General features: G+C 51.5%; 1 protein-coding gene across 1 annotated transcript in view; it reads left to right on the forward strand.

Moving 5' to 3' along the window:
* The first annotated feature begins 4,263 nt into the window (after nt 1-4,263).
* Nucleotides 4,264-14,248, forward strand: part of TGFBI (transforming growth factor beta induced) — a 34,777-nt gene continuing 24,792 nt past the window's right edge. The window contains exons 1-2 of the mRNA XM_065918589.1: nt 4,264-4,499; nt 9,754-9,852. Coding sequence (XP_065774661.1) covers nt 4,366-4,499; nt 9,754-9,852 — 233 coding nt within the window. The 5' untranslated portion in view covers nt 4,264-4,365. The remainder of the gene's footprint in view (nt 4,500-9,753; nt 9,853-14,248) is intronic.

The following is a 14,248-nucleotide window of genomic DNA, read 5'->3' on the forward strand; positions in this document are numbered from 1 at the left end:
AACCTTTCCTAAATGAAAGTGAGCGGGGCTAGCCCTGGTTGGTAGCAAGCCATCTGAGATGGGGGACCCCTGTTCCTTCCCTCAACAGCCATTTTTCCTGTGGAAAAACACCCCCCAGAAGCAGTCTTCTCTGGTGGAAAAAGCCACTTGCCAGTGTTTATGTTCACAGACAGGGTTCTGCATTTTCTGGTTTTGGAGGGGGGTGAGTGGTGGGATGCAGAGGTGGAATTTTTTTTTTTTTTTTTTTTTTTTAACATCTAAACAGTAAATGAAGTATGACTGTAATCTCTTTCCTGAGCTTGTGGAAAAACTCAAGTCATCGAATGTTAGTTTTACAAATGAGGGAGGTTTTACAGCAAGATTACCTGACTTGCCCTGAAGCCTGTAAATCTTGCTAGAGGGAGAGCTGGGCTGGGGACGACTCGGCTCCCAGGCTTTTACACACAGGGGCATCTTTCCTAAAACAGTGCTGCCGCCAGTGCTCCATCCTCAGGGGAGACGTCAAGCCCGAGCTTGAACCTCTTTGAGCTCTTCCCAATGTCCTATGCCAAACAGTCATGTTAAAACAGAGAAATGTTTTGCTTTCATTTAAATGATTATTTTCAGACAATTACACTTCTGGGGCTGCTAACCTGTCATATCATCTCAGTGATCTTTATTAAATAGTGCAGTTAGTGGAAGAGGTAAGCGACTCGTATCTGTTGGCCGCTTTACTTGAATTATATCATGTAATCTACCCTAGAGTCCTGTGAGGTAGGTTTTAATATCAATTCTATGAGAAAACTAGCAGTTGAGGCTCAGAGGGGTTGAACAACTTGCCTGAGGCCACACAGCCTGTAAGTAGGAGGACTAGGATTTGGTCCTTTGCCTCCAGAGCCTATACTTGGCAACTTTGTTTTACCAATGCCATCACTCAGGCAAGGCTGGCAGTCTACTTGATGGACCCTGACAGGGGGACCCAAGCTGAAACAAAACCATCAAGCAAAGTTGCCAAAGGCTGCTTCCTCAGCATGTATCCTTCCCCAAAGTTTCCTTTCTTTCCTTACCCTGGTCATGATCACCTCGATTTTATAAAGGAGTTCTTTCACAGCAGCTCTGACTAGACTATTTGTGGGGGCTGCTGTGTTCTTAGACCTCAGTCCGACTTCCCAGCTTATGATCTTAACAGCCATCCACCTTGACTCACTGAGGAGTCATTGTAAAGTCGCTCTTTCTTTGCACGATCAGATCACTGTCAGAGAACAAAGTCAGCAGATAGGATTTTTGATGTGGAAATCATCAAAACAGTTTTTCCTATCCCTGGCTTTGCTTTGTGAGGCTCCAGAAAAACAGCAAATGATGATAAACCCCACAATGAAAAAAAGGACTCATAGATAAAGTGGAGCTAAATCCTGGGTGCCTGGAGGCTGCACTGAAGGCCACCAGAGAGACATCCTGCTCCCTCAGAAAGCTGTTTCCAGGGAAGTCCCCTCATTGCAGACTGAAGAATGCGTTTGACAGTCCTCATCAGCCAGCAGAATGAGCCTGTCTGAACAGAGACAAGCAAAGGGAACATCTGCCCCAAAGTGGTGGAAGTCCCAGCCAGAGAGCAGCCCCCATAGGTGACCAGGGAAGGGACTGTCCCAGCCCTCCCTCCGGGGGAGATAGGGGAGGGGAGGAAAGAGGGAGAATATCAGGAAAGGACCTGGTTCCCTCCAAAGTCAAAACCACCCCAGAATATCTCCTAGTCTTCAAGGAGGAATATACAAGCTGGAATTAGAATGTTCCAGAAAACATTCCATAGTCTCTTGGTCTTTAGTTTCCTGAGCACCAACCACAACCTCGGAACCGCTCAGTGACCGGGTCCAGCTTGGACTCTGAAAGCCTCCTCTCTGGTGGCCTCTCAGGGTCTCCCTGGGCCTCCATCCTGTCAGGGTTCCGATTCTGTTTCCCCTCAATCTCTCCAGGTGGGTGCTCCCCAGGGCCTGTCATCTCCTCCTCTTCTCCCACACACGTGCTCAAGGGAACCTGCCCAAGTCTGGGACTTCAGCCACCACCTGCTAGGGTGGTGACTCCAACCTGCATCCCCAGCACTCACCCCTCTTCTGAACTCGAGACCTTTGAAGACAGCTCGCGCCTGGACATCTGCCCTGGGATGGCCTGTCAAGGACATGTGAACACGCCTGGAGACCCATCTCGCTCCCCCAGGCAGCTAGTCTAGTGTGCCTTTTCCCTTGGGTGCCTGTCCTGCATCTGATCATCCCAGCTAGAGATCTTGTGTTGTCCCTGACTCCCCCTTTCCCCTCCTTGCCCTAGGCTTTCTCAGTCTAGTCAGTGCTACCCACTGTAATTGCCCTGAAACCTGACCCATCCTCTTTGCTCCTTCTACCATCCCCCCAAGTCAGGCCCTCCATAGCTTTTACTCCCTCTGTACTCTGCCCCTCCTCCAGCCTCAAACTGCTCTGCTCCAGACCCCTCCTTGCTTCCCTTCTCCCCACTCTGATTATCTCTCTTTATTTTTCCATTTGACCCCCTCCTTTATCCCTCCTTTCCATCAACATCCTAACATGTCCAAGCCTCTGTAGACAGTGTCCCCTGTCTTCCACCCTGACTCTCCCCTTCCTTTCTCACACCATCTTCTTGGAAGAGTCGTCCACCCTCTCCACAACCCCATCACTCCATCAAACCACCATCATCTGGCTTTGTTCCTCCCGCTCCCCACAGTCAAGTCCCCAGGGCCTGTCTGCTTCGCAGCAGCCACCTTCAGATCTCTCTGGTATTCGGAGGTACTCACTGCTCACAGTCCCCTCTTTCTGGGGCTCTCTGTCAGCACTCCTTCACCTCCTTGCTTCTGCTCTCTGCCTTGCCTCCCCTCCATCATCTGTCATCACCCACCTCTTGCTCTACATGCCTACCCAGAGGATCCACCCACTCCCACGGTTTCAGCTGCCTGTAGCTGAGGAGGACTCCCACGTCTGGATCTCTACCCCCAAACCCTCACTCCAGCCCCAGATCTTTATATCCGGCTGCCCACAGGACACCTGGATGAACCACAAGCACTTAAACTCAGTGTGGCCAGAACCGCTTACGTTCTCCTGGTGAATCTATGCCCCTCTCCATATCTCTCATTTTAAGAAGGATACCACCAGCCGCCAAGATGCCCCTGCCAACAGCACCTTAGTCATCCGTGAGTCTTCCTCCTCCCACACTCCCTGGGTACAGCCTCCAAGTTCTGCCAAGGCTGGTACCTCCTAGACACACCTCAGCGTGCTACCCCTCTTCATGCGCACCCTCCACCTCCTGCCTTATTTTATGTCATCCTCTCCTAGCCTGCTCCTGACACTGACCTGTTCCTCTCTCACCCCTGCAGGACTTTGAGCTCAGGTCTGCATCCTGTGCCATGCCTTCCCATCTCTCTATCTCTGACTCCCCATGCTTCAGCCAATAGGACACCTTGAGAACCCAGAACGTCCCCATTTTGCCTGGTTCCTTATCATTCCAGCTGAGAGAGGGAACGGGTGTCACTTCCTGCTCCTCCACCCAAGGCCCCAGATACCCCTCTCCAGAGTACTTTGTTGACTGGCCCACACGTCTCCCAACTGTGAACTTTTTAAGAGAAGAACCTGGATCTCACACTCATCCATCTTTGTCTCCTGGGGCTAGCAGTGCCAGGTAATTGGTGGGTGATTAACAGGTGCTTGAGTGAATTACCTCCCTCCCAGGTGACTATTTGTTTACTTTCTCTGAGTTCCTCCAGGACAAAAATCTTTGCTGTCTCTTTGCAACATCTTTCTCGATTGTAGTGCTATACAGATGTTTAATAAAACAGACAATGAGTGGGTACTAAAGTGGCATTCCCGCCCCCCTCCCCTCCACAGTTCCCAGTTGGCGTCTAACAAAACCTGTCTTTTTGTTTTGTTTTGGCTTCTGTCAATCATAAGGCTTACTCCTTATCCATCTTAAAGTTAGCAGGCCTGGGGGAGAGGAGGGGTGCTTGTGGAATGCAGAAACAGATGTGCTGGATAGACTATTGTGGAAATCAGCATGACCTGAGACCGTGAGGCATCTTTGAGCTCAGGACCTCACAGACCTCGAGGAGGGAGTCAAGTAGTAGGCCCTGCAGTCCTGGGTGCCGGGGAACCCGTTGGGGAACGCCGGGGAACAAGGGAAAGCGGGGCTGGTGGGGACCGGTCGGGCGCCCAGGGGGAGTGGGCGGGGCGGCAGGGAGGCGGGGGCGCGGGGAGCCCGCAGCCCGCCCGCCTCCGGCTCCCGCCCCTCCCCTCGGGCGGCTCCCCGCGCTCCGCTTACTTAACCTGCCGGCGGCCGCAGCGGCGCTCGCACTCCCCCACCACTCGCCTGCCGGTCGGTTCCGCGCGTCCTCTCTCCATGGCGCTCCTCGGGCGGCTGCTGCCCCTCGCTCTGGCGCTGGCCCTGGGCCCCGCTGCCACCCCGGCGGGCCCCGCCAGGTCGCCCTACCAGCTGGTGTTGCAGCACAGCCGCCTCCGGGGCCGGCAGCATGGGTAAGCAGGCGCCCAGAGGGGATCGAAGGGACCGGGCGTCGGGGGGACCGTCGGAGCGAGCTGGGGGCGTACGGGACAAAGCCCGAATCCAAAGCAGGCCGCTGCGTGGGACGGTTGGAGGGACCAGCCCTGCAGGAGATGGAGGGAGGGAAGTGGGGAGGGTGGAGGAAAGTCAGCAGGAGGCTCTGTGTGGAGGAAGCGCCTGGAAGAGCTGACCTGGGACCTCCACTCAGGCCGAGAGCGTGAGCGGGATCCTGGGCTTTGAGCTTCTCCAGGCAGATAGGAGTTGGCGGCTGTCTGCTGAATCACCGTGGAAGGTGGTCAGGGCAGGCAGGGAGCCCAGCCTGAAGGGCACGGGTTCCAATCCAGCCAGGTCCCTGTCCAGCACCTTCATATGTGACACCGGGACCACACAAGCTCAGCATCCGAGGCCGCCAGGTCCTAAACCCACCACCTGGCACCAGACGGGGCCCTCCAGGCACAGCAGGGTCAGCGTCTGCTCCCCTGCTGGACGAAGAGAGGAGAATGTGCTGGGGGTCACACACACTGTACAGATGGGGAAACTGAGTCTGGAGCGGACACATCACTTCCTCACGGTCCCGCAGTATGTATGGCAGCTGGGATTGGAACCACTCTTAAAACACTGGCTGAGTTTGTAAATTTGGACATTATCATTGCAGATATTCCTTTGAGACACTGAAGATATGCTGGTTTTCCAGGGGCAAACCCAGGCAGCAGGTCTGACCTGGTAAAGACCCTGGCCCAGACCCAGGCAGAGGTGGGCTTGTTTCTATATCCCAAACTCAACCATCCTGCTTGACATATAGCCAGGGTTTGCTGCCTACCTGAGCACACCAACTCCTTTGTGACAATTAGATAGAACTATAGGTGGATAGTGGAGAAGGAAATGGCAACCCACTCCAGTACTCTTGCCTGGAAAATTCCATGGATGGAGGAGCCTAGTAGGCTACAGTCATAGGGTTGCAAAGAGTCAGACATGACTGAGCGACTTCACTTTCTTTCTTTCCACAGTTCCTTTTGGAGAAGGAAATGGCAACCCACTCCAGTGTTCTTGCCTGGAGAATCCCATGGACGGTGGGGCCTGGTGGGCTACAGTCTATGGGTTGCAGAGTCAGACACGACTAAGCAACTAGCACACACATAATGCAGATAGGAAGGAAATGGCATGCCACTCCAGTGTCCTTGCCTAGAAAATCCCATGGGCAGAGGAACCTGGTGGGCTACAGTTTATGGGGTCACACAACTGCAGCGACTTAGCTCATATGTGGATAGAGTTGTGTCACAACCCAAATGCCCTTGGGTCTGGCATTTGCTCACAGTTCGTGCCCAGACCACCCTTTGACTGGGCAGATCTGTACTTACATCAGAACTCACTGTTGGAAGTGATTGGAGTTGACTTCATAGGGCTCTACAAAGCCTTGACTCCCTGCCCTTAGAAGTGGCCCCTTGTTGGGAGTAGTGTCCTTTTTCCTCTGCCTGTGTGTGCCTGTGGTCTTACTGGGCCTTTCAGATGGCCAGGGCTATGAGGAGGGGACTTTGTTGGCAGTGAGTCTGGCCCCTCTGCAGAGTGAAAGCCATTCAGGCCATGCTTCAGCCTCACACCCTGCAGGAGAGAGGAGAGCCTGGGGTGGGGGGTGGGGATGTCCCAGGGTCTTTCAGGAAGTGAGAGATTCACCTTTGACTCCTGCTGGGTACAGAAAGGTGAGGGGGGCAGGGCAGAAAGACAAGGAGGGGACAAGCATCAAGTCAAAATATGAGCCACTGGCATGTTCATTGTCTCTGCCCAGCTCACTTGTCCTTCTGCCTTTCTTACCAATGGACTATGTCCTGTTTGAGTGCCACAGTCCCTCCTGGGAGGTTTCTGTTCCCTCTCTATCTTCTTAGGCACTCAGTCAGGAAAAGGCATCCATAGCATTTTCTGTCACCTAGGATGGTGGCTCCCGGCACTCCACAGTGAAGCTTCCCAAAGGTGTTGATGGGTCTCCAGCAGGAACCACCCCTGTAACAAACCTCCTTTCCTTTGAAGCCCAGAAAAGCCTCAGACCAGTTGGAAAATAGTTGTTTGTTTGTTTTTTTAATGCAAATACTCTTTATTATAAGTTTCAGCTATTAGATCAACTTCCTCCCTTCCCTCCCTCCCCTCACCCTGCAGGCTAATCATCTTGCAGGGCAACTGGAAAAGCCTCCAGTGGTCTGTGATGGGCAGGATGGGCTAAGCAGTCCCAGGTGTGCACCCTCCCCCCAGTAAAGTCTGCACACACGGGCAGGTGGACTGTGACAAACGGTTGCAGATGCAGTTGCGTTTACTCTGATCTAACGGTCCCTGAAAACTTACAGGCTGCCTGGCTTAGCCCATGGGGGTGGTACCCTGTGCAAAATGGATAACCTTGTTCAAACTCCAGCCCTCTTTCAAAATGAGAACTGGTGGAAGGGAAAGGGAAGCTCTTTTGTTAAGGAAATGTAGTGTGTGTGCTTCACAAGACATGAAGGAAGAAATAACAAGTGAGACCTGCTCACCATTTGGCTTCTCAGGTGGCACAAGCGGTAAAGAACCTGACTGCCAATGCAGGAGACATAAGAAATGTGGGTTTGATTCCTGGGTTGGGAAGATCCCCTGGAGAAGGGCATGGCAACCCACTCCTATTCTTGCCTGGAGAATCCCATGGAGACAGGAGCCTGGCAGGCTATAGTCCATGGGGTCACAAAGAGTCAGACATGACTGAAGTGACTTAGCAAGCATGCTCATCCTTTATCCATCACCACTTTTACTTTCATCTTCACCACAACACAGTGAGCTCTGGGGTAGTTGTTCCCATTTTACAGATAGAGAAACTGTGGCTTAGTGACGTGGAGTGACTTAGTCCAGAGACAGAAAGCTATTGGGAGAGTAGCGACTGTGATGCTGTCTCTCGACTCGCGGTTGTTATCTGTGTTGCTATAGAGAAGGAAAACAACAATACTGAAAGAGAAGTAAAAATGCAGTCACACTTCCAAATGTCAGCAACCAGAACTGGACTGCATTTTCTGAAGCACTTGGCTTTCAAATCCAAGTTGAATAGCAGAGCTGTTGTGGGTGAGGCAGAAGGCCCAGAAATGGGGTGCTCATGTCAATTAAACTTCAGTGTAAATTTCCTGTGTACACAGTCCACCCCTCCCACCCCGATGTGAGAGGGAGTGGGTCACAGGGACCCCCAGTCTCCGCTCCTGTCTCAGAGGGCAGCAGCAGTGGAAACTCAGTCTACAGAGGAATGTTGGAACCACATCCACTAGAGACTCTGAAGGTTCGCCAAACGCCTACGGAGAGTTGCGGAGAATTCATCGACAGTAATTATTTCCTGCTTGGTCACATAGAACTTCTGAAATTGTACAGAAATAAACAGCACCTCCAGCTGGAGTGTGGCCAGCGGGGACTCTCTCAGGGTTATTTGGGGACTGCCGTAAGCTGTGAATACCAGGCAGCGAACTGAGAAACAAGGGGTCTTCTGTGAAAATCCCCTGGAGGCTGTGGGCATTTGGTCAGATCCAGCTGGGAGTAAGTGGGTAGGAGCTGTCCTCCCCCTTGGCTTGAGGTTTCCTCTCCAGCCTCAGCTTCTCTTGCCCTCAGGTCCCTACAGTAACTCACAAATATTTGCTATGCCTTCTTGGCCCACTCAGCTTTGCCTGGGGTGAACCACAGACTGGACAAGACGTGACATCCACATGGCGGAAGAGACAGGGCAGAGGATTAAAGGGTCCGTGTGCCCTCCCTCCCACCTAATAAGCTGACTCGAGTATTTGAGAGTTGACCAAGTTCCTGGCAAAGACCATGCATCTCAAATGATGGCTCTTGATTATATTTGTAAAGTATCAGAGGAATTGATATTTAGAACTGATATACCTGAAGTTCTCTGGCCTTCGTTGCTGCACGCAGGCTTTCTGTAGCTGCAAACAGTGGGGGCGGTGCCTAGTTGTGGTCCATGGGCTTCTCACTGTGGTGCTTTCTCTTGTTGTGGAGCTCAGGCTCTAGGCACACAGGCTTCAGTAGCTGCAGCAGGCAGACTTAGCTGCAAGTTGCTGGCTTCAGTAGTTGTGACTCACGGGCCCTAGAGCTTGCATGCTTCAATAGTTGCAGCATGCGGGCTCAGCTGTGGCTCGAGGGCTTTAAAGCCAGGCTCAGTAGTTGTGGCGCATGGACCCAGCTGCTCCTCCATGTCATGTTGGAATCTTCCTGTATCAGGGATTGAACCCATGTCCCTTGCATTGGCAGGTAGATTCTTACCCACTGAGCCACTAGGGAAGTCCTGGGAGCAGTGTTTTTGACAAGGCTATTCCAAGTTCCTCTGCATCCAATCTGGTGCTTCACCCCACCTAGAATATAAAAGAAGCAGCAAATCAGAACACCTGCCCTCAGGGTTCTTTGGAGGGTAGCTTAAGAGAGGACACATACACCCTGATTAGTTTTGGGTTGTGTTCAGTACCCAGCATCAAACAAGGGCTGTATCACACACAGGTCAGCGGTGGACAGAAGAGTATCACCTGGGACATCGAAAGAGGGCTTTTTGGGGGGAGTGGGATGCAAACTGGGGCCCGAGTAATAAACAACTTAGTTCAGTGAGTGACCATCTCCTTCCAAGGTCCTGACAGCAGCTGGCTTGGCCAGGCCCTCTAGTTTCCAAGGTGGGCACCCCAGATAGGCTGTGCTTGGGAGCCAGGCAGCTTCCTAGGGATGCAGAGGATGTCTGTGGGTGGAGCTGCCTGGGGAGTGCTGGGGCCCGGACCACAGGACCAGTGATGCCTGCTGGGAGGCCAGGTTAACTCTGGATGTTTGGGCTCAGTGCGGAGTTGGGGTACAAAGAAAGTCTGGGGGCTTCTCTCAAAGCTGCTGCTGTTCTTAGCAAACACCACTTTCTTTTCAAGCTGGTGTTCTCCATCTATATAACATGTAGCCTAAAAATTTTAAGATGTTTTTATTTATACTTACTAAATGTCAGTGTCAAAGAAGAATGTTTAAATGCAATGATGTCACTGTATGACATATACTTTGACAGTTTTTGAATTTGGGGGGATATTTTTGGGAGGGATGATGGAAGTCTGGATCACAAGGACCAGAATGTACCCCCAAGCTGACCAAAATGACTGTATCTTCTCCATATCTAGAACGTTCTAGCGACCCAGGAGGGCTCATGGGGTGGGAAGGACGAGGAGGCGGGTGACATGCCGATCGTCTTGCTAACACTGCAGCTTTTGTTTTCAGCCCCAACGTGTGTGCTGTGCAGAAGCTCATTGGTACCAACAAGAAGTACTTCACCAACTGCAAGCAGTGGTACCAGAGGAAGATCTGTGGCAAGTCAACGTGAGTATCTGTAACCACCGATGACCACCAGCCACCCAGGAGGCTGCCCTCGGTGTGTGTGGGTTGCAGGTGCCCCCGGGCGTGGGCCAGCCTTTTGGAAGGTGGCACTGTGTGCAGAGCCACGAAGATGCGTGTGCACACATGTCAGAGAACTATGTGCTTGGGAGTGGCGTTTTCAGTAAGCTGGCCAATTCTGTTTTACGCTTTTAAGGCGCCTAACAAGACTTGGATATGTTTTTTAGGGCCGACTGGGGATCACAAGAAACATGAAACTGTGTGTGTGCGCATACTTCTTAATCCTCACTAAATGATACAAATACAATGATTCAGTGTAGAAGCCACCAGCCTCTGACTCAGGGAAAGAAAACCCGTTGGTGAATTTATACAGGGTTCCTGCTCTGCGTTTCAAAGTGTGTGCGTGCTAAGTTGCTTTAGTCATGTCCGACTCTGTGCGACCCTGTGGACTGAAGCCCACCAGGCTTTTCTGTCCTAGGGATTCTCCAGGCAAGAATTCTGGAGTGGGTTACTGTGCCCTCCTCCAAGGGGTCTAACCGACCCAGGGATCGAACCCATATCTCTTATGTCTCCTGCATTGGCAGGTGGGTTATTTACCACTAGCATTTCAAAGTAAATACCCTCAAAAAGACTGAAAGTGCCTAGAGATATGCACATAATGAGGCAGCATGGCATATTAAGAATACAGGCTCAGACTTTCTGATTCAAAGGCTGGCTCTGCCACCTTCCTGGGCAGTTGGCTTCACCTTTGGAACCCTCAATTGCCTCATCCATAAAGTGGGTATAACAATAGGACTACCTTATGGGATTGTTCTGAGGACTGAATGAAATCATGCATAGAAGTGGCTAAATTCAGAGCCTGGCACATAGTAAGTGCTCAGTAAATGCTACCTGCTGTTATTTGCAAAGCTCAGCTACATAAACAGAAGTGAGACGCCAGAGATTGTGGCCCCCTGTGGTTACAGTAGAGCTTTCTGGTGCCTCTAGCATCATGAACAGCATGGAAGGAGGTGGCGTTCACCACGACTGCCCTGCAGCCTGCGTGTTCTGACAGAATTCCAAGGAAGCCTAATCTGTTTTGGCACTAACCATCAAAAGATCGCAAAGCTGCTGTCTCCTGCAGATGGAAAGATGTGCTGCTCAGAGCTCCCTGAGACACTCGTGAGGACCTGGCCTTCCTCTTGTCTATGTAATAAGAGGATTAAGAGATGCTGAGCCACTATCTTGAACCCTTTCCTGTATTAGGGGTTTTTAAATGTATTGCTTGTGATTTGCTTTGGAACAGATGTCTTCTCTAACTGAAGGAAGGGAAAATACTCTTTCCGTGTAATGCACATGGAAATAAATATCCCAACTTGTGACACTGGATTGTGTCCTAACACAATTATCAATCCTAGTATGAATCAGGGAAATTGTGGATCTTACAGAGGTGGGACAAGACCAGTAGCGTCCTGTGAGCCTGTCAAGGGCAGGGCAATGACAGTTGGTTCCCCGCTTGACCAAGCCCAGCCCCAAAGCCTAGAGATAAGTGAGCTAAGAGGACCCACCTCCTAGATTTAAGGAGGGAACAAACCCCCAGCCAGAATTCTTGCTGTTGTGGACAAGAAGAGATTATGCAAATTGTATGCCAAATTGTATGTCCTTCTCTGGTACTCAAGTTTTTTTTTTTTAAAAAAGTTTTTCAGTACTTTTTTACTTTTCCCATGTGGGTATATTACCACCTAAAATAAACACTTAATTAAACACAGAGCCAGGCCCCACATAATTACATCTTGGAAGATGACCAGAGCCCTGGGTTTTAAGACGCTACCATTTTGTTTGTCTGGTTTCCCTAAAAATGGGACCCACTTGTAATGTCAAGCTGACAGTGGGGTGGCATTGGCCATGGTATTTCAGCATGGCCCCGTGTTGAAGCATTTGCCTGACCAGTTACCAGTAGCCTGGGGACATTTTCAGCATTCCCCGGCTGAGCTGCTCTGGGTAATGAGTCGCCTTGGCTGATTGGCTCTTGGTACCTACCTCCTTCTGCACTGATGTGTCAGGATGGGCGCAGGCAGCACGGCTGTGTGTTGGCCAAATGTTGTTGATGACGGGTCATCATGTTCTTGAAGACGAGATGGTGCAGCACCATAGAGCGTAGGGGGAGCCCCGGCGCTGCGGGGGAGGGATAGACGGTAGGTGTGGGTGGGGAAGTCAGAGTGGGGCCCTGGCCCAGTCCCAGCCGCAGAGCTGAGCTTACAAACCCACAGGGCATGATCTGAACCTGCAACTCTACTACATGCTGTTGCTTGGGGCAGCTTTAAAAAGAGGAAATGGGATAGAAAATCATGAGTTGATTAAAAAAACCCTTATGATCCAGGATAAGAAGGTCCCTCCCCGGAACATCACGTGCAGCAGCAGGAAGGTGAAGCTGGCTGGGGGAAAGGCCAGAGAACTTTGGGAGGGAAAGGGGAAGTGGAGGGACTCATCTCTGTTGTCCCCGAGAGAGCTAAGAAGCAGCAGTCTGGCAGTTTGCTTGTGCCCCAGGGCTGAAACTCGTGGAGGAGCTGCCATCTGGGTCCTGGGAATTCAGTGCCCATAGGTGGTCAGCAGGGGAGGAGAGAGGGCTGTGTGGGCTGCAGATGGTGTCATCTGAGAATGGGCCCTATGGTACATTTACCTGGGTGAGGACCAAACTGTGAAATGGGGAGCATGGTGGTGGTTGGAGCAAAGATGGCCATCTCAGCATGGGGCCAGCCTGGGCAGTGGGAATTTTCTCAGGGGCAAGGCTGGAGCCAGGGGTGTGTGTTGGCGTGAATGGGAGCCAAGTGTCACGGGAAACGGGTTGCACAAGTCCCCAGGGGACCCCAGACCCACAGGAGAATGTAAACTTGGAAGCAGATGAAGTAGCACTAAGTATAGGATCAAGGCGTGAAGACTTTGCCATTTCAGGTCACACAGGGACCCAGGAACCTGGAGCCAAGTGTCTGCCGCAGGGAGGCCATGACTTCACCTCCATTAGAGGAGGGAGGGGCGTAGTCACAGTGTGCGCCCAGCACTCCTGTCAGGCCACTGCATCCACCGTCTGCAGACAATAGCTTGTCTTCATCGTCCCAAAAGAGCCCTGGTGCTACTTGTCAAGCCTGATGCATGGGTTTTATCACAGGAAGTAGTTACCAGTGGGCCCCTCTTCAGTGATACAAGTGAATTTTATTACTTAGAAACTCATTTTATTTCAGATCCTAAAGAGCACCAGTGTAATACAGCAGCTCATCAAGCAAAGAGGGTGATTTCGGGTCCCCATCTGATCAGTAACCGTAACATTTTTATGTCCAGCAGCTGAGGCAATGGTGCAGGAAATGGTGCTCAGGAAGCCCAACAGGCCTCCTTTGTATGAAGCCCCGTGAAAGGGAGGCCCATTTAACAGCCAAGTCAGAGCTGACATCACGGAGATGTAATCATCACAGCAGGAGCCCAGGCATCCTCGACGTGGCACAGGGAGGGCCAGCACAGGAGCCAGGAGGTGGGGGTGGCCGTTCTCCATTCCAAACGCTTGCCGCCGTGTCACAAGCAGCATCATTCACAGGCAACAGTAGCCATTCTCTAGAGCCAAGATGAGCTGGCAGGACACTCCCGTTTTCCCAGTAGCAAGCATGGCTTTGCCCAAAGGCTGAAATATTAACACTTCTTCAATACCGTGTCCAGGCTTAGGCATTTCACTTCTACTGAAGCCAGCCAGCATATGGTTTAACTTTTCCATCAGTTCTATAGAAAACAGCAGAGCTATTTCCTATAGATCTCATTCGGGCAGGGCACCCAAGGACATCTGTGATGAAGCTGAGCAAGACCCTTCCTTTCCTTGCCCTGCTATATCCCACAACCTTGGTCCCAAAAAGAAATACAGGAGGATGGTGAGAAGCCATTTAGGGATGGCGAGCTGTCCCCCAGACCCACAGCAGCACCTCCTCCCCTGCTTCCTGTTCCCTGTGCAGCCCCCTGGATTCCCATGGCCAGCCTGCTCTGAAATACCTGAGATTTGACATACACCAAACACCAGGGTTTTACTAAATGCCTCTCCTGTGCAGGGTTTCCTGATGATTCTAGCCCATTCTGTACACTCCTAGCAGGCAGCTTTGTTGTTCTTGTTCAGTCACTTAGTCATGTCTGACTCTTTGTGACTCCATGGACTGTACCACGCCAGGCTTTTCTGTCCTTCACCATCTCCCAGAGTTTGCTCAAACTCATGTTCATTGAGTCAGTGATGCCATCCAACCATCTCATCCTCTGTCATTCTCTTCTCCTCCTGCCCTCAATCTTTCCCAGCATCAGGGTCTTTTCTAATGAGTCAGCTCTCCGTATCAGGTGGCCAAAGTATTGGAGCTTCAGCTTCAGCATCAGTCCT

Source organism: Muntiacus reevesi, chromosome 1 (genome assembly GCF_963930625.1).
Source record: "Muntiacus reevesi chromosome 1, mMunRee1.1, whole genome shotgun sequence".
Taxonomy (NCBI): domain Eukaryota; kingdom Metazoa; phylum Chordata; class Mammalia; order Artiodactyla; family Cervidae; genus Muntiacus; species Muntiacus reevesi.